The sequence below is a fragment of the Neoarius graeffei genome, chromosome 15 (genome assembly GCF_027579695.1).
Source record: "Neoarius graeffei isolate fNeoGra1 chromosome 15, fNeoGra1.pri, whole genome shotgun sequence".
Classification (NCBI taxonomy): domain Eukaryota; kingdom Metazoa; phylum Chordata; class Actinopteri; order Siluriformes; family Ariidae; genus Neoarius; species Neoarius graeffei.
The window spans coordinates 25,921,425-25,942,472 of NC_083583.1; the positions used below are offsets into that span (position 1 = coordinate 25,921,425).

The 21,048-nt window shown below is 40.1% G+C and overlaps 1 protein-coding gene across 1 annotated transcript in view; it reads right to left on the bottom strand.

The window, feature by feature from the left end:
* Nucleotides 1-8,527: 8,527 nt before the first annotated feature.
* The window catches only part of ankdd1a (ankyrin repeat and death domain containing 1A), a 51,222-nt gene continuing 38,701 nt past the window's right edge, over nucleotides 8,528-21,048 (bottom strand). Inside the window, exons 9-15 of the mRNA XM_060940471.1 lie at nucleotides 17,930-18,028; nucleotides 15,454-15,552; nucleotides 15,205-15,303; nucleotides 15,012-15,107; nucleotides 14,683-14,881; nucleotides 12,564-12,695; nucleotides 8,528-9,944 (exon numbers count right to left, since the gene is read on the bottom strand). Coding sequence (XP_060796454.1) covers nucleotides 9,883-9,944; nucleotides 12,564-12,695; nucleotides 14,683-14,881; nucleotides 15,012-15,107; nucleotides 15,205-15,303; nucleotides 15,454-15,552; nucleotides 17,930-18,028 — 786 coding nt within the window. The 3' untranslated portion in view covers nucleotides 8,528-9,882. The remainder of the gene's footprint in view (nucleotides 9,945-12,563; nucleotides 12,696-14,682; nucleotides 14,882-15,011; nucleotides 15,108-15,204; nucleotides 15,304-15,453; nucleotides 15,553-17,929; nucleotides 18,029-21,048) is intronic.

Consider the following 21,048-nt stretch of genomic DNA (forward strand, 5'->3'; position numbering starts at 1 on the left):
CGTTGTGCACAACTGTAAACAGTGAATCTATTTACAAAAGAAACAGTAGCACTATTTTAAAATACATTTTATATGCATGTATTGTAAATAGTCATATTATCAGGATATAGTAAACAGTAAATAAGTGCTGAATAAGACCTAGAGAAGAAAGTGGTTGTTGCAGTATGACTACAAACACTGACAAGTCTCCTTTGTTGGATATTTATCTCCATTTTTTTTTTTTACAATCTGACTCCTCAAATGTCAAGTCATTAAACTTGAATGAATGAAAGCCACTTAACCAAACCTAGCTCAGGAGGACAGGCACAATTAAAGAAGGCTGTGCGAGTTGCTGATCTGAAAGGAGATACGCAGAACCTTTATTTTTAAATAAATTTCGAGTGGATAGTATCTCCATCCTTGACTCTTGTTTGCTGCATGCATGGCAATTAAAAATTATATTTTTGAGAGTTAAAAATCGACCGCAAAGTTGGCATTCAAGCTGCCCCGCTGAGCCAGCCAGCCCTGAGTGCATGACGTCACAGCGGTAACCGGTTTTAAGGCCGAGGCTTTTGACAGCTATAGACCAAAGTCATATAAAAAATTTATGGTGAAAGTAAGAAATACCGTTACTGGCTTGCTCAACTAAGACTGATTTGACTTCATTGATTGTGGGCTGACTCTCATTAAAACAGGATAGGTGTTATAACTTATGCAACATGCATGCATTTTGCAAGATTAAATAATCTTATACCAGTAACTTAAGTAGACAGTACAAGTTACATGTATTAATCTAAATGCAGGTAAACAACGTGTTTTTGTTGTTTTGTATCCAAATGAGAGTTGGAGCTTACCCGTCTGTGTTCTCGCTTCTTGAAGGCCGATCTTGTGGCCGACTGTTGTGAAACAATCTGACTTTCAGTTGTTCGTTCAGTTCTCCGTTCATTTGCTTCTTCCACGCAAGGGCGAGATGGTAGCAATATCCAGTGCAGAAATAAGACAGCTGCTCCACTCATTCTCCATTTTCTCCATTCCTGAGTACTCCACCATAACTGCTCGGCTCAGGCAATTACTAAAACCCGGGATGGAACGGGATGTCACCGGTTTTAGCAACTGCGGGGAGGTCACTGCCCGAGCGATATGTTCCGTCCCGGGTTTTACCAACAACCCTCGACTCACTCCGGGAGGCCTGGTACAACTGAACACTCTGTCCTTTAAAAAAATAAAATAAAAACTTTTCTTGTTTTTTTTCTTTAATTGTTGATACTGCACCCTCTTTCAATATAGTCCGGGAGCCAAAGGCCCAAATTTGGCTGAACCTGGCTTCGTCGGTTAAAGTTTTTTTTTTTTGCTGTTTGTTGTTGTCCAAGGTCTACTCATTAAGATAAGAGAGGGTGCCCAGTGATATCCCTTGGCCAATTCCGGATATTGGCCCTTTATTGTTGGATGTGCTGCAGTCATAGCCTAAATTCTGACATTTTGACATTCTTCACTTTATGTTCACCAAAGTCTATATATCATACTTATTTTTGTGTTTGTTAACATAATAGGATGAGTTTAAGGCCTGGGGGTGGGGTTCCAGCCATGGTTGGGGGTGTGGCCATGCAATTGGGGGCGGGGCTTATACCAAAAAGCCCTTTATTACTCTATTACTTTGGTTGTTAATGCGAGCCTTAAATTATTAGGCATACACTCCATTGTCATCCTTGTGTTTACTTCTGCAGGGGTATATGAGGGACACAATTAGCTAATTCAAGCCAACTTGTATAGCTATCTTGCTAACTCTGTCAATCACACTGCACCCAAAAGATCACAGCACGCATAAGCTAAGCAGAGAAACTATTTGACTGTAATCATGAAAGAGCAGTGACATGTACTCACTGCTCACCAGTGAACTAGACCCATAGTTTCACAACACTGGCTAGCACACCCAACTCTCACCTAGTAAATGCTAGTCACTGATTTTTTTAAGCTAATACATTAAGCTAATAGATTGCTTATTTTAACGATATTGACTGTTGAAATAGTAATGTCCCTGGTTCCCTAGTAAAATTCAGGGCATTGTCCCCGATTATCATCTCAAAAGTCTGTTAACCTTACCCTCACCCCCACTCCAAACCACACTGCTTGTGGACTGAGAGTCATGTGCACTAGCCAGTCCACTGACTAGCACGACTTTTAAAATGTTGGGGAGTAAGGTTTCCTTAAGCTAATACATTAAGCTAATAGATTGCTTATTTTTACGATATTGACTGTTGAAATAGTAATGTTCCTGGTTCCCTAGTAAAATTCAGGGCATTGTCCCCAATTCACCCCCACTCCAAACCACACTGCTCTTCCACTGACTAGCACGACTTTTAAAACGTTGGGGAGTAAGGTTTACTTAACATTCTCCTCTGTACTAGCTGGCATCCAGTACATAAGCATATTTTTACAGACACTAAGCAATGGCCAAAATTAATTTAATAAATTAGTACTTTAAGATTTCTATCACAAAATATCCAAAAACAGATATTTTGACATTTTTGTATGTAAAATACAGGAAACTGTCTGTATACTATAAGTGTTCAATATTAAAGTGTCATTCCTTAAAATGCAGTACAGTCATGGATCTGTATTATTTTTGTCTTTACTTTCACCAATATTGTGATATGTCATAACTGAATCTCCAACTATATTGAACTTTTTCGATTGGCTGAATCGTAATTTGTTATTGTGGCTATTTTATCATCAGTCACTGTGATTCTCACCCTTATAAATTGCCTGTTCAAGGTCATAATCTAGTTCAGTTCGATGCAGACTAGTGCAACTCGTAAGGCATTGCGGAATGTGGTTAGCATTTTACAGTGTAATCATATCTCTATGCTAGCTGCTATCTGTTACAATCGCCCTTAACTTGGGTGACCATACGATCCCGATTGTTGAGACAGTCCCCGATTTTGGTCTCTGATAAAACAGAAGAAAATCCACTTTCTCACCAATTTTTTTTTTTATGATTCCCACCCTTACAAATTGCATGTTCAAGGTCACAATCTAGAAATTTCAGCTCGATGCAGTTTTCATCTCCCTGTTTTCTCAGATTTCCACCAGTGTTGCTACTATTTACTTGGATGTTCAAGTGATTATACGGCAGTTATGGAGTCTGATCTTGAAGAATGCTATTTCAATTGGAAATTCAACTGCCATTTAAAGAAAGAAGCACTTATTCAAGCAGGACCTGTCCGAATAGAAAATATTATTAAGTGTAGCAAGATTTACGGTGATGAAAAACACGTTGATCTTCAAAACATATTGGAGAAAAACAATGAATTGACATTAAAGTGCCATAAAAGCTGTGTTTCGGCTTATACTTCGAAAACTCACACCCAACGTCACAAGCGTCAAGGTGTGAAGGAAAAAGAGGCTTCCATCCCCCAAAAAAATCACCAGGCGTTCAACGTCAGGAGAGACGTTTAATTTTCTACTACACTGTCTGTACTGTGGAGAGAGCTGCAACATTGAAAGGGACAAGAAGCACCCCTCTAGATGGAGGGCAGCCTATCTCTTCCGAGAAATGGATACAAAGCAGTTAATATTAGAAAGCTGTGCAAAAAAAGAAATGATGTGGCAAAGTCTGTTCAGTGTCGTGTTGAAATGGCACTTAGTGATCTGCATGCAGCAGATGCTCGATACCATCTTGACTGCAGACAAAGGTTTGCCACTTTCAAATCACTACCAGGTGACAGTTGGTATTCACAGAATTCTGATGATCACCCATTTGAGTTACTTGTTGAAATGGTGGAAAGTGACCGGTCACGAATCTGGAATTCTGTTGAATTACAAGCAACCTATTCAGGATTTGCTGGCACTAAGCTTTCTCGTAGGGCACTTATAGGGAAACTCCAGGATACATTTGGTGATGATCTACTGGTGCTGTCCTCACCTGGCATCGCTAATATAATTGCATTTCGTAGCAGTGCCTCAAAGACACTCCAACTTGTAAATGATGAAGAAGATGACACTGAGCTTCTTCTTACAAAGACTAGTAAGCGAATCCTTCAAGATCTGAAACAAACTGATAATGACAAGGAGCACTACAACATCAGCATAAATAAGGATCTCATTAAAGAGAAAGTCAGTGAATTTCTGTTAAAGCTGTTGGCAAAGGTTTCTCCAAAGCTTGATGATACCCTTCCTGCATTGCTCATTGGTTCCATTGTCACCAGTGTTGTCAGGTCTCAGGCAACTAGCTTGCAAATAGACTTAGCAGGAAAGATGCTGGAGTCTAAAAAGCTCATTAACAGCATGTATTCCTATGGTGTCTGTTGTTCATACACAGAGTACAGACGGTTCAAGAAGTCTGCTGCTAAAGCGGCTGTGGCAGATTTACAGTTATCTGGCATATCCAATGCTACTGATGGTCTGGTTCAGGCGATTGTGGACAATTTTGATGCTGACATATCCTCCCAGAATGGTAGACAGTCCACTCACTCACTAGCCATTCTTCTCACACAGTGCTCTCAGGATGCTGTGATGGAGGAGGAAGCTAATGCAAAAATCAAAAGAGTCCCAAAAGATTCCTCAGGGATACCATATGACCTGGACATCCATAGATACCAAGGGCCCAAACAGCCTCCAATGCCACAAACTGTAGCCTCAAAGACTGTGCCCTCCCTGAAGTCACTTGCTTCCCAAGTCATTTCAGTTCAGCACAATTCAGAGGCTGCCATGGGTTTTCTACATGATGTTATCACAAAAGAAAATTGCCCAGAATTCCAGGGGTACAACACAAAACAAATGAGGGAGAAAGGCCATCTTCCACAAGCCAAGACAAAAGTGCTTTATTTACCGCTGGTTGATATGAAGCCATCTGATCCAGATACCATGATGACAGCCATGGTCAGGGTACAAGAGCTTACATTTGCAACAGGCCAAAAGTTCAGCATTTTGACATGTGACCAACAACTCTACCGAGTTGCAGTGCAGGTGTTATGGGCACATCCAGATCACTTCACAGACATGTTCTTGCGTCTGGGGGGTATGCATGCACTAATGAGTTTTGTAGGTTCTATTGGCACATTGATGGCTGAAAGTGGGCTATCTGATGTTCTGTCAGCGGTGTTTGGTGGGGTTCCCAAGATGTTAAGTGGAAAGAAGTTTCCGCAGAATGTACGTGCTCTTCGGCTGATGGCAGAAGAGGTGCTCCGGTGCATAGTCACAGATGGTCAATTTCAGAGTATGGATGATTTAATCAGACACTTGGATGATATTGCGAGCCAAAGCAAGACCTGCAAACTGTGGGTTGATATCTTGGTGAAACCGGTGTTATTGATGATGTCATATATTAGAGCTGAGCGCGAGGGTGATTGGCTCCTCCATCTCGCCACATTCCGAAAAATGCTGCCATACTATTTTGCTGCTGGTCATGTCAACTACGCCAGATATGGGCTCCTGTATCTGCGTTCTATGGAGAAGCTTCCTCCAAATGTTCAAGGCCTTTTCCTCCAGGGGCAACATGTGACAAGACACATGCGTGGAATATGGAATGGCTTGTGGAGTGACCAATTCATAGAATCGACATTTATGAGATATGGACACAGTGCAGGAGGAATCATTGGGATAACCCTGAAGTCGGATGCCTTGAAAACCTGGGCATTGAGCCGTCATATCTGCTGTAAGATTGAGTCAGATATGAGGGAGATGGAAGATGAGGAGACAAACATCTCCAGAGTTCAACTGCATCACAAGGAAGAGGCCAATGCCAGGATTGAAGCTGATGGAAAAGATAGGGCTGGGCTTCGCCAGAAACTGAGTACCTGTCTTCATCCATTAAATCCGGAGGGACATTCACCCAATAGCCTTGTTAATATTGTCAGTGGGAAGGTATCTCCTTCATCTATCAATGTGCACAATGCAGTAAACATTGGAGAGGCAGCTCTAGGAAAGTTTGAGAATTCTTGGCCAGAGGGATTTTACCATGTCATACCAAAGAAAGTTGAGACAATGGCAACATCATGCAAATCTGTCCAAATTGGTGATTCCAAAGTGTATGATTTGAATGCAATCTATACTAGGGTTATTGCCCTGCTATCTAGTGACCGTGATGTTGATGTGAAGGAGGTCCTCTCACACGAACTTGCACCTGTCCCAACTTCAATGTTTACAAAGGAGGGAATGAGGATTTGTAAAGCCAAGTCCATACTGAAGAAGTTGCTCCAGGTTGAAGTTTCCAAAAGGAATGCCTGTGGAGTAGATGTTACTGTCATCGATGGATCAGCCCTTCTTTGGACCATTCATTGGCCAGCAGATGGCACAGTAGCTGATTTCATTGAAAACATCAAGAAGAGACTGACTGCATACCTGACAGATAGTGATGTCTACCTCATCTTTGACAGATACCATGATTACAGCATAAAGTTGGTTACTAGGGATGGCAGAGAGACCGGGGTTAGCAGGACATATCAGCTGCATCATGCGACAAACCTTCCAGCACAGAAGATTGTTTTGTCATCCGTTGAGAATAAGAAACAGCTCATCCGATTGATATGCGAGGAACTGATTCGGGATAGGCTGTTTCATCAACAGAGCATGAGTAAATATAAGTTGGTTGTGACGGGGGAAGATTCTTTGCCTACTGAAATTGAGAGTGAAGAGAGAAGGTTGAGGTATGACCTGGAGACCCACCATGAGGAAGCTGATATTATCATCACTCAGCAAGTCCTGAAGTGTGCTGCAAATGCTAAAAAAATCTCTGTCATTTCTGATGATACAGATGTCTTTGTCCTGCTTTTACACCATTATCATGAAGCAGGCCTGAAACTGCCACTGTTTATGGAATCACCTTCCAAAGACAGGGCAATAGTAGACATTGCTTCAACAGTGACTAAGCATCAGGAAATTGTAAGAGACCTTTTACCAGCCCATGCCATATCAGGATGTGACACTGTGGCGTCCTATTTTGGCATTGCAAAAGGCTCAGTCATCAAGACCCTTAAAGCTGGGTATCATTTATCGTCAATTGGAAACATTAATGTGCCATTCCAGCAAGTCACTATTGAAGCCACTGACTTTGTCTCAGCGTGTTATGGCATTCGAGGCAGTAACAGCATGTCACACACAAGGTTGGTGGTATGGGGGGAAAAGAATGGAAAAGGTTATTTATCCTCACCAAACCTGGCTGCTCTTCCACCAACAACAGAGGCATTTCTTGAAAATGTGAAAAGAGCACATTTTCAAGCAATATTATAGAGAACTCTGGATAATCGTCCACTTGAACTAAATCCTGAGGAATTTGGATGGACTAAAGACACACAGAACAAAGCACTGATCCCAACAAGTGTACCTGGAAATATCAAACTGGCACCGGATTACATTTTGAAGATGATCAGATGTAGCTGCAAGAGTAAAAATCCCTGCAACTCTAAATGCAGTTGTTCTGTCAATAGTGTGTCTTGCACAATTTTTTGTGCTTGCTTTCAAGTAGGATGCTCCAGAGTAGAGATTTAGCACCACAGAATTTCAGAAAAAGGGTTTAGAGGTTTTTTTTTTTCATCTGAACTCTTAGTTCTTTCCTTAAATAGTTTGTGTTTTGTGTGTGTGTTTGCATACTGTATGTAATTATTTTACATAATTATTGCTCATTAGTGTGTGCGCGCGTGTGTATATGTGTGTGCGTGTGCACGTACATGCTTTATGTACTGTAGTTCTTGTATCAAAATTGTTAATTTTGCAAATTTATGAAAGGGTCAATTACACGTTTGACTAATTTGAATGGCAGTAAAGCGTGAATACTGTACAGCCAATTTGGTTAATTGAAAATCAGTATCTTTTGCTATTCTTGTGTGTGTGTGCGCATGCTGTATATGCCATTTTGCATGCTTGATATATTGCATACTGTAGTTTTACATAGTGGATCACTGGTGTGAGTGTATATGCATGCTGTATATAGTTCTATTGCATGCTGTATATAGTTCTTTTACATAGTGGATCACTGGTGTGAATGTGTATGCATGCTGTATATATTTCTATTTCATGCTGTATATACAGTAGTTCTTTTACATAGTGGATCACTGGTGTGAGTGTATGCATGCTGTATATAGTTCTATTGCATGCTGTAGTTCTTTTACATAGTGGATCACTGGTGTGAGTGTATACATGCTGTATATAGTTCTTTTACATAGTGGATCACTGGTGTGAGTGTATACATGCTGTATATAGTTCGTTTACATAGTGGATCATTGGTGTGAGTGTATGCATGCTGTATATAGTTCTTTTACATAGTTATTGGTCATTAGTGTGTGTGTGTGTGTGCATGCTGTATATAGTTCTTTTGCATGCTGTATAGTTCTTACATAGATATTGATCATTATTTTGTATTAACTGTAGAGTTTATGTAATACTTGTATAAAAATCGCTAATTTGGAAAAGTTATGAAAGGGTTAATTAATCCACATTTGATGTATTTGAATGACAAATATAGAGAAAAATGTGAATACCTATCAGATACAGCCAACTTGGTGCATTTAATATCAGTATTTACACTGATTTTTTTTTTGTATTTTCTTCCATTATTTAGGCATATAGGGCATTAAAGGGTTAATATATTAAATTGCCCAAGGGATATCACCGGGCACCCTCTTAAATCTTGAAGAGCTACCTCAAATCTATAAGATAAAGCAAAAAAAAAACCTTTAACCAAAAATTCCGGGTCCGACCCCATGGCTCCCGGACTAATACAGGCTTATAGCCAACACTCCTGAACAGATCAGAGGTTTTGTACGAGTCTTCAGTAAAATGAGCAGAGGAGAGACCACTTCGTAGCCGCCCAATGTGCCCATGAACTTCTCACAAAACCCGTCCAAATCTTTGCAGTTTGAACATTCTTGGGTCATGAATGCAACGTAAATCCACCTTCTGTCGTGTTGCTGCACCCACCAGCAACACATCTACATGGCATGCCGATAAATTAGCTCAAAATGGAGGATCAGAATTGCGGTTAGCTCTGTGTTTTAGTATCGCGGAAATGGCGACGAGACCGACAGACTTCCTGCTGTGTCGTTACGGACGTCAAGGTCATTCACTCAGACCGCTACCTAAATAAATTACTTTAATCATAAAAATGACTATATTAGATTTATTGTTCACGCTTAAAACTATTCCTATGCCATTCTTGAGGTCTCAAGGCATTTATAAACGAAAGTGAGGCCATGGCTCTGCGTATCTCCTTTAATGATAACATTTGAATGACAGTATAGTGGCAATACAATGCATAAAAACGGATTCAATTATAATTTTTTTTGGAACATAAGTAACACAGTGCTTATAGCTGTAGCCTCTTAACCCTGGATTCACAAAAAAAATTGAGGTGACAAGTTGCTGGTTTTGGTCCAGTTTGTCTCTTAACACTTTACTATGGAGCTGCTGTTGTGCTGTCTGTTTTGAAATATAGACAAAATTTATCACCATCTTACCTTTGTTGCAAATGGTTGTTTGCAGTTGTTTGAAAATGGAAAGACTCCTAGCTATTCAGCTTTATCTCTGCTAAAAAAAAATACTCTGTTCATAACTTTCCTGTTTTCGTTCATCTGAGCCAACTTTCATTAATAATAAACGTAAGTAGGACATAAAAGTTGGAAGTGTAGAATTAGGGAACATCAGATAACCTGCACCTTAAGAATTTACCCAATTATTTGGACATGAATGTGTCACTTCACAGTAATTTACCTATTTGCATAAAACTGAAATGCTCAATTTGTCGCTTTTCACCATCACAAGAATCAACAGATGGTACTGTAATAGCCCTTCAAAAACAGTGTGGAAAACTACGTTTATATTCTATTGCATACTAAGCTCTGGAATGAATTTCATCTTGTATCGGTTGCTGTAAACTTCATGTCTTCAGAGTGTTTTTCCAAGACAACACTTTCACATTGTTGCACACTTTTTAGGAGTGTTGGGGTCTGTGTTGGCTTGCTGTCGCATACTCTCTGTGGGGGAAAAAGCAAAAAAAGGTTCCCATACTCAGAATAATCAAAATGGCGATACAAAACGTCACAAATCTTATGTTTAACTTGCTAGCAGGCGTGCATTATCCTGTATTTGAAGGGGGTTGTGTTCATCATGTTTATGATTACTTTCTTACGAAAGTCGAAATTTTCTGATAACTCAAGAGCCCTTGAATTGTAATGTAATGTTGATGGTTCTCAATATGGTGAAACCTTTACAAAAAGACTTCACAGCTACACAACGAGCCTTACATATTAGCTCGCTTATTCTCAATGCTTGTTTTCCAGTTTCCTAGCAAAAATATGTGTATTGTATTGCATGCTTGTCTACCTTTGTCAAAAGTACAAATTTATGATGGAAACATACCAGTAGATCCAGCCAAAAAATTTTTTTCACAGTTCTAAATCAGTGCTCCTGATGCTATGTAACTATGACCAGGAATGTTCTATCATCTCTACCATCACCTCTGACCACACTGAAAGGAAATGGCCTGGCTGGAGGGAATAAAAATGTTTTAAATAAAAACAACAATGCCAGAGTGAGATAATGTCCTCCGAGACATAATCACAATTGCTTGGCAGAGGACTCTCCCTGTAATGCAGTGCTTTCTGATATCCTTTCTGATATTTTTCCTGACACAGTTTTAGGTTTGTCCCTTGCTTATACAGTGCTATGAAAGTGTATTTGCCCCATATATAGAATATATGTTATTTACCAGCTGGGAGGTCCGTATTGCGAAATACCGTGACCGAGGTCTTGAAAGTACTGAGCAAGGCCCTCTGGGCCAAGGTCAGTGTTCAAGGCCAAGGTCACGGTATTTCACCATATGGACCGACGTTAAGCTGGTAAATAATATATTTATTTTTTTCTTTACCAAATTCTAACAGAAAACGAGAGCGCCCGAAAGGGAAAACCGAGCCGAGGCGAGCCGCCATTTTGAATCCTCATTCACGGCTGTAATGCAAATTGCTTCCTCCTCGGTATACAAGTGCACTTCCATGGCAGGGGAAAAAAAACTACATTTTGCCGCCTATGTAGTCCCCTATTTATACAAAATTGAGTCATTGAGGATTCAGCCATGTTTTTGCTTGGCGTTAGCAAGTTAGAGGTTTTTAGCTTTCTCCTGAAATGTTTTCTTTTATTTCTTCTTCCTCAGGGTAGTAAAACTCGCTTTCGCTGTGAACACTGTCGTTATTGCTATCCATGCTGTAAAATTAATGCTATTTTGAATCCTCATTCACGGCTGTAATGCAAATGGCTTCCTCCTTGGTATACAAGTGCACTTCCATGGCAGGAAAAAAAACTACATTTTGCCGCCTATGTAGTCCCCTATTTATACAAAATTGAGTCATTCAGGATTCAGCCATGTTTTTGTTCCGCATTAGCAACAGTTAGAGGTTTTTAGCTTTCTCCTGAAATGTTTTCTTTTATTTCTTCTTCCTCAGGGTAGTAAAACTCACTTTCGCTGTGAAGACTGTCATTATCGCTATCCATGCTGTAAAATTAATGCTATTCTCTTGAGAAATGCTGGCAAAAATTTATAAGATTTTTGATAATCTTATAAATAAATCTTATAAAAAAAAAAGATAAATGTTGACAAAAAAAATGCTACTATGTTTGTTGTTGTTGTGAACGAGTGAGTCACCAGAGGTCCATAAAGCCTAGGTCACAACCGGATATACGATTTTTTGGCCGTGCGATTTTTGGCGTTTCCCAAATCGCTGCGTTTTTTTTTTTTGTTCATGGAGAAAGATGCACGTTGGCCGTAAGTTTGTCTTGCAACCTGAAAAAAATGTAAGTGCCCGTAGAGTTTGTCTGACATGACAAAAAACCTCTGCGGCCGATCTGCGGCCAGTCTACGGCTCGAAAATCAGCACGTCACACACGCGCCCTCCGTGTGTTTCTTGCGTTTTTTGCACGTAGACCGGCCGTAGGAGCACGTATGGCCGGTTGTGACCTAGGCTTAACCGGGGTCTTTAACCGGGGTCCGTATCGTAGGATACGGACCCGCTCGCCAGCCAATCAGAGCGCAGGATTTGATAGAAACCGGACCGCAAAAAAAATAATATTGCTTATTTATCACATTGTATGATGTAACAAGATAAGACTTTGTCATTGTAGTTATACAACGAAACTTAGTTTGGTTGCACTCAGAAAACAGCAGCATTAAAAAGAATATATATGAAATAAATAAAATACAAGATAAAGTAAGTGAGGGAATTGCAGTGTAGGTAAATATTTCACAATTGTACAAGGCGTATTTATGTTCCTATGTGTAAAGTGATCAAGGCAGTAAAATAAAGTGCCGTGTAAGCAGATATTGCACAGATTGTAATAATTGTATTTACAGTCCTGAATGTAAAGTGATCAGTGTGTTAGCAGCAACTTGGGGGTGTATGTGTGATGGAGGGGGTGTAATGGAACGCTACAGCTCTGTGGAAGAAGCTGTTCCTCAGTCTACTTGTGTGTGTTCTTATTACAATATAATATGAGATAAAAAAAAAAAACCTGAATAAATACAAATAAGCAATAGTAGGGGGAACCAAGAAAGGGGCAAATACTTTTTTTACAGCACTTAGGTTTACCATTTACTTTCTCACCTGCCAGATCCTTCTTTGAGATTCCCATCAGGCCTTCGTACAAGACTTTAATGGGGTTTTCTCCAGCCATCAGCACACCATGCAGCCAGATCAGCAGCATGCGATGCCCATGATCCTTATAGCTTTTAGTACCTTAAAATAACACAAACAGTAACGACTGTCACACAGATACACTTACAGCATCCACATGCAATATCTTTCAGGCATAGTCATACATTTTATATTATTTTATTAAAAGGTAGACTGCCTTTCAGATTTTTCAAGTGTAGGTCATAAAAAGAATTTTCCCTGACACCCAATTATTTTTGTTTAGTGAACCAAAAGCTACCGAATTCGAAATCACAGACTTCCAATATTTTCCTGCTTCATCATGACCCAATTCAAGATACTACGTCATGCATCACGTGGTGGGCTTTCCCCGTTCGCACAAGGCATCGTGGGATACAAATTTGAAACAGGAGACAAAAATGGAGGACACGGGTGTGCGAATGAAACGTGAAAGACCGAATACAGTAACAGAAAGCGAGAAGAAAAGGAGTCATGTTGGGAAGGAAAGGAAACGCAGGACCAAACTAATAAATGTCGGCGGTCAGCGAGCACCTCGGTGTGATCAACTGTTCGTTTAGCGACAGAATGATGTAACTATCAGTGCACAGTCAAAGTAAACCTGTAGATGGCAGTAATGCAACGCTGTGGATCCCAGCTGCCGTAATACTCTGAAGAATGCGGTAAACCTGCGCATGCGTACATGGACTTCCTCTGTCTGCTTGACTGCGCGAAGCGAGCGATTTCAGGCACGTTATTTGCTCAGGAATCCCCTCAAATTAAATAACTTCCCAGCCACAGAATGGCCTGATATTTTGTGAGATATTACAGAAATAAACATGTATTGCAATGACCAAAATTTCAGAAAGAACTAAATTTCACCGATTTTATGAAATCAAAAGGCTGTCTAGCTTTAAATAGAGAACTCAAAACAGTGATTTAAAAGCACTTTTCATGACCTTGATTTAGTATGCCACGGCTATACTAACTGTATGAATGAATGTTTTCATGGCTTGTCCAGTCACCCCTGCCTAAGCTTCACACTTTCAGCATTGTAGTTCTAATACGTTATGCAAAAGAAATAGGATGTGCTGGATCAAGTGCTATTCTACAGACTGCCAAATAATGAAGGTGGAATCCATATTATTAAAAAATTTGCAATGATAAATGAAGTAATTACAACTAGGATAATTTATACAGCAGTATACTGACAAATGCTTGCAATCTTCTCATATAATTATATGTTAATATTTCTTATTTATTTTTTTAATTGTCCCTTGCTTGTATCTTATATAGTCGTGTAGTTAAATGGCATAAAAGTAATTTTCTGCTTCTTCTGTTCCATCCTAAATGTTTTTTAGAATTAAAGGCAAGCACTTGTCTTGGAACGCAATGGCCACTATTAAAGAACCCCTTCCTCAGATGCATGAACTACATGCAGGTGATTTGCATAATCTGAATAATTAGCCCAGTACCTGCTTATGCCCACTTGTAACTCTGCATAAATATTTTGTATTTATCAAACTTAAGCTGCCAACTCACGGTGGTGTAGTGGTTAGCGCTGTCGCCTCACAGCAAGAAGGTCCGGGTTCGAGCCCCGTGGCCGGCAAGGGCCTTTCTGTGCGGAGTTTGCATGTTCTCCCCGTGTCCGCGTGGGTTTCCTCCGGGTGCTCCGGTTTCCCCCACAGTCCAAAGACGTGCAGGTTAGGTCAACTGGTGACTAAATTGACCGTAGGTGTGAATGTGAGCGTGAATGGTTGTCTGTGTCTATGTGTCAGCCCTGTGATGACCTGGCGACTTGTCCAGGGTGTACCCCGCCTTTTGCCCGTAGTCAGCTGGGATAGGCTCCAGCTTGCCTGCGACCCTGTAGAAGGATAAAGCGGCTACAGATAATGAGATGAGAAGCTGCCAACTATAAATACAGTCCTAAATCATTTAAAGGTAGTAAAGGGTAATATGATACATTTCAAGATAATAAAGTCTAGTACGACATCACTTCTGGGTATTAAAGGGTAATACTAGATCACTTCAGTATACTAATGGGTAACACCATATTATTTTAGAAATGCTGTACCTGTCCACTCATGTTCTATGGCTCGGATGTGTGCGTCTGTGAAGTGCCAGTGCTGCGCCAGTGTCTTCCACTCCCCAGCTTTCAGGTGTTTGGTGGCTAATTTCCATAAGATGGAGCGAATGTGTTGTGTCTCATGCTGATGATCTTGCTTGAAGCTCACATTCCTTCCCACTAACGATTCAGAGCAGTTCATATTGTCCTGCAAAACTGAGACTCAATCAAAAGTGAAACTGCTTTTATATATCTATGGATTCATATGTCTGTGAAATACGAATCATATCAAGAACTCACATTTTTATAAGCATGATTCAATTTACACGCTGCCCTACCTGTTCCCATTTGTAAAACCTATCCGCTTTGATAATCATGTCGACGACGTTCACATGATTGCCTCTGGCCGCAACGTCTAGTGATGTCTTTCCCTGCTGCAAATGGTGAAATATAGAAGTGCTAATTCATTTAATCAAATACATAGTGTAGTACATATAGGTACAATTAAACCCATGTGGCATAACACGGGACCTTGTCAAGAAGTCTGAGGTTGACCCCAGCAATGAGGATCAGCTCGGCTATGTTTTGGCGTCCGTGCTCTGCTGCTATGTGCAGGGCTGTTTGAAGCCGCTGTGTGGAAGCATAACAACTACTGTCAGTATACTGGAGACAGACCTACAGTTTACAATTAGTGAAACATTAACTGAATGCAATTTGGTCTTGAACAAACTGCGACTCTGTCTTAGATATGTTTTCTGCGAGATTACAATGTGTACTCACCTCATCAAAAACATCTAGGTCACATTCTGCATCAATGAGTATTTTAACAATCTCTGTGTAGTTGTTGAACACTGCCAAGTGTAGCGCGGTGGTATGATTCTAACAAGGAATGACACAGAGTTAGTTTACAAATTGTTTCATTTTAAGTGATCTACTATATTATAAAACCACACGAGGCTTACAGAATGAACAGCTTAAATAACATTTCCTTTCTTGTGGCAAGATATATCAGTAGCTGGTACCAACATAGACCTATGTAGAACTTTATGGACTGGTGGAATTAATTGTTTCTGGGCAGCAAATTCCAGGACACACATGTTCTTTAGCAGTGTGCGTGCGTGCGTGCATGCGTGTGAGAGACAGAGGCTCTTTTAATGCAGTGTTTGCCCAATCGGTTTAGCTTTTATATCCCTTTAAAAAAATCATATACTCTAACCCAGTGGTCGTCTCCACTCTGAAAATATGGAGTCAGTTTAGACGGCGTACTAACAAAGGAAACTCTTCTGACTCAGACTCCACTTCGTAACAACCATAACTTTATACCTGTCAAATTAGATCAGGCCTTTGCCGTATAGCACAGGAACGGAATCCTAAAATTTAGTGATCTTTATGCGAATGGAACTTTTTCAAGTGTCAGTGATTTGAGCTCTAAATGCGACCTTCAACAAACTGACTTATTCTGTTTTTTTCAAGCTCGCCAGTTTGCTAAGAGCCCATCCATTCATCCATCCATCATCTGTAGCTGCTTATCCTGTTCTACAGGGTCGTGAGCAAGCTGGAGCCTATCTCAGCTGACTATGGGCAAGAGGTGGGGTACACCCTGGACAAGTCGCCAGGTTATCGCAGGGCCGACACAGAGACAAACAGCCATTCACCCTCACATTCACACCTACGGTCAATTTTAGAGCCACCAATTAGCCTAACCTGCATGTCTTTGGACTGTGGGAGAAACCGGAGCACCCGGAGGAAACCCACGCAGACATGGGGAGAACATGCAAACTCCATACAGAAAGGCCCTCGCCAGCTGCTGGGCTCGAACCCAGGACCTTCTTGCTGTGAGGCGACAATGCTAACCACTACACCACCGTGCCGCCCTTTGCTAAGAGCCATAGCCCACAATTCCCTAACCTCCCCAAAAAGTCCCTTACAATCACTTTTGGAGGTTCCCTTTTGGGTGAAGGGGTTTACAGCACACTCGTACTCAATGATTATGTCAGTGGATAATGTTAAGTTAGACAGGGTCAAAATTGGTTAGGAAAAGGAACTTGGAATTGAAATTTCAGAAGTAGTATGAACTGAAACTCTTAAAAGAGTGAACAAAAGCACCTCTTGTGCAAGACTGGGTCTCATTCAATTCAAGGTAGTACATCGCTTACACTGGAACAGAGCTAAAATATCCTCATTCTATCCTAATGTAGATAACAGATGTGTTAGAGGTCATGCTGATGTAGCTGACTTGACACATATATTCTGGTCATGCCATAAACTGGCAGGATACTGGTCAACAATATTTGATGTACTGTCTGATGTTCTTGGGGTGACTTTAAAACCATGTGCTGTAATTGCTATATTTGGTGTACCGGATGAAGAAATGAACTTGACAAAAAAAAAACAACTTAATATCATAGCATTTGTATCTTTACTGGCACGTAGGCAAATTTTACTCCACTGGAAATCAAGCACCCCACCCACTGCAGCACAATGGCTGCAGGATGTAATGCTGTTTTTTACATTTGGAGAAGATCAAATTCACTATAAGAGGTTCTAACAAATTTCTCTCAGTATGGGAACCCCTATCGTATTGTCATACTTTAGTGGTCTCCAAGCGCTTCCTATGCAGTAATCTGTTACACTGGTTGACTCCAGTGGAATGGTTATCCCCCTCTATGTCTGTCTATGTTACACTATATACTGTACCAGGCTACAGTAATCCATCAGGGTGTGTCATGCTTGAGTTTTGAGGTCATACTATCCCTCATAAAAATCTCACTTATTTCTTTATGTTTTAATTGTAACTGTGTGTATTTATTTCTTTTATATAACTGTCTATACTACATTTTTCTTGTTTTGGTCCAGTTGGGGTGGGGGGTTCTGTGCTAAAGGGGGGGGGGGGGAGTAACTGTGCTCATATGTCTATATTTATAATCCCGGTTTCTCAATAAAAGAAGTTTAAAAAAACATATCGCTAATGTTTAATTCTGCAGAATTGTATATACAGTACATTACCTTTCCATAACCTAGCTGGGTTAACACTTATATTTAAAATAGTATGATGAGATGCCAATACCTTTTCATTTCCAAAAAATGACATCATATTTAGCATCAGTACTAGTTATCATTTACCCGAAAATGGTTTAACAACACATATTTATATGATGGTATCCTTTAATACAGTAAAAGTTAGAGGGAATAACAACATACTGCAGACCCAAGGACTGGGTTAGGAAACTAGGAGTTAGATAGTGCTGGTACTTACAGTGTCCACTGAGTCCACACTTACTCCAGCCTCCACAAGCAGCCTGACCTCTCTTTCAAATCCATGTTGGACTGCAATGTGAAGAGCCGTCATATTTCTCTGAGCACCAGAAACAACAAATATAAATACACGGCTAATAAGGTTCATATATAAAGTGACATAACAGTTTCAGACAGAAATCATGATTTAAAGTCATAAAAAGTTTGAAAATATTTGTATTCGATCAATCAATAAAATGACTCAAATTTAGAGATCACAACTGGAAAAAATGGTGTAAAATAAAAGACAGATTGATTTTTATAGTCAATATACAGTACAGGTATCCAACAACGAGATGCAATTTAAAATCTACCAGAAGTGCTAATAGTAATAATTTAGGTAAATAAAATAATGCAATACATTTAATGATTATGATATGTAAGGAAGGGTGGCACGGTGGTGTAGTGGTTAGCGCTATCGCCTCACAGCAAGAAGGTCCGGGTTCGAGCCCCATGGCCGGCGAGGGCCTTTCTGTGCGGAGTTTGCATGTTCTCCCCGTGTCCGCGTGGGTTTCGTCCGGGTGCTCCGGTTTCCCCCACAGTCCAAAGACATGCAGGTTAGGTTAACTGGTGACTCTAAATTGACCGTAGGTGTGAATGTGAGTGTGAATGGTTGTCTGTGTCTATGTGTCAGCCCTGTGATGACCTGGCGACTTGTCCAGGGTGTACCCCGCCTTTCGCCCGTAGTCAGCTGGGATAGGCTCCAGCTTGCCTGCGACCCTGTAGAAGGATAAAGCGGCTAGAGATAATGAGATGAGATGAGATATGTAAGGAAAATAGGTTGCACTGAAGTGATATGAAAATTTTTAATTTGGTATAAAATAATAATATCGTAGAACAGTGTTAAACGTTATAGTTATTAGTCATTGGTATCTGTGCTTGTTTTTAATGTTTAAATAACCATGAGAAATAGTGGAAAGACCATTAAATAACTTTTACAATCAAATCCCTTCTGAATGAAAAAATAAATAAATAACTGAACAAGAAACAAAAGCTTGCCCTTGAACTTAATGACCAACTAACTGACTCAAACAAGAAAAAATAACAAGTGCTGCCAGGCAAAACAAACCTCGCCCGGTAGCACTTATTTTAGTGTTATAATAACAGATTCAATCTCACAAGTGTGGTCCCTGTTCTTAGGTTACTAATACTAATGAGAACATTTTGTTTCGTTAAGTGTAGTGTGAAGACTAAATATCTGCCAGAAAGCTAGCTAAATAAATAAATAAATAAATACAGTGGTGCTTGAAAGTTTGTGAACCCTTTAGAATTTTCTATATTTCTGCATAAATATGACCTAAAACATCATCAGATTTTCACACAAGTCCTAAAAGTAGATAAAGAGAACCCAGTTAAACAAATGGGACAAAAATATTATATTTGGTCATTTATTTATTGAGAAAAATTATCCAATATTACATATCTGTGAGTGGCAAAAGTATATGAACCTCTAGGATTAGCAGTTAATTTGAAGGTGAAATTGGAGTCAGGTGTTTTCAATCAATGGGATGACAATCAGGTGTGAGTGGGCACCCTGTTTTATTTAAAGAACAGGGATCTATCAAAGTCTGAGCTTCACAACTGAAGTGCATCATGGCACGAAAAAAGGAGATTTCTGAGGACCTCAGAAAACGTGTTGTTGATGCTCATCAGGCTGGAAAAGGTTACAAAACCATCTCTAAAGAGTTTGGACTCCACCAATCCACAGTCAGACAGATTGTGTACAAATGGAGGAAATTCAAGACCATTGTTACCCTCCCCAGGAGTGGTCGACCAACAAAAATCACTCCAAGAGCAAGGCGTGTAATAGTTGGCGAGGTCACAAAGGACCCCAGGGTAACTTCTAAGCAACTGAAGGCCTGTCTCACATTGGCTAATGTTAATGTTTATGAGTCCACCATCAGGAGAACACTGAACAACAATGGTGTGCATGGCAGGGTTGCAAGGAGAAAGCTACTGCTCTCCAAAAACAACATTGCTGCTCATCTGCAGTTTGCTAAAGATCACATGGACAAGCCAGAAGGCTAATGGAAAAATGTTTTGTGGACGGATGAGACCAAAATAGAACTTTTTGGTTTAAATGAGAAGTGTTATGTTTGGAGAAAGGAAAATACTGCATTCCAGCCAGGGGCGCAGATAGGATTTTTGAACTGGGGGGGACTGAGCTGTCAGCAAATGATTCCACTTTGTGTGTGTATATATATATATATATATATATATATATATATATATATATATATATGTATGTGTGTGTGTGTATATATACACACACACACACACACACACACAAAACCGTTCAAAAGTTTGGGGTCACTTTGAAATGTCCTTATTTTTGAAAGAAAAGCACTGTTCTTTTCAATGAAGATCACTTTAAACTAATCAGAAATCCACTCTATACATTGCTAATGTGGTAAATGACTATTCTAGCTGCAAATGTCTGGTTTTTGGTGCAATATCTCCATAGGTGTATAGAGGCCCATTTCCAGCAACTCTCACTCCAGTGTTCTAATGGTACAATGTGTTTGCTCATTGCCTCAGAAGGCTAATGGATGATTAGAAAACCCTTGTACAATCATGTTAGCACAGCTGAAAACAGTTTAGCTCTTTAGAGAAGCTATAAAACTGACCTTCCTTTGAGCAGATTGAGTTTCTGGAGCATCACATTTGTGGGGTCGATTAAATGCTCAAAATGGCCAGAAAAATGTCTTGACTATATTTTCTATTCGTTTTACAACTTATGGTGGTAATTAAAAGTGTGACTTTTCATGGAAAACACAAAATTGCCTGGGTGCCCCCAAACTTTTGAACGGTAGTGCGTATACATGTTATTTCACCTCCCTCACTGCCATCACCAGGAACTACCTGCAGGCCAGGACAATGATAACATTTTAACATAGCCTATGGAAATCCAAAGTTTACACATTATCATCACGCACAGAAATTGCAAAACTAGTTTTAAAACCGCTAAGTTCCAACTGTTAAACATAGCGAGAGGCTGGGCTACGTGTGTGTGTGTGTGTGTGTAAAGTGTAAACCAGTGCATCCTGACTTTCTAACTATGCCTGTGTGTTGCGTGAGCGG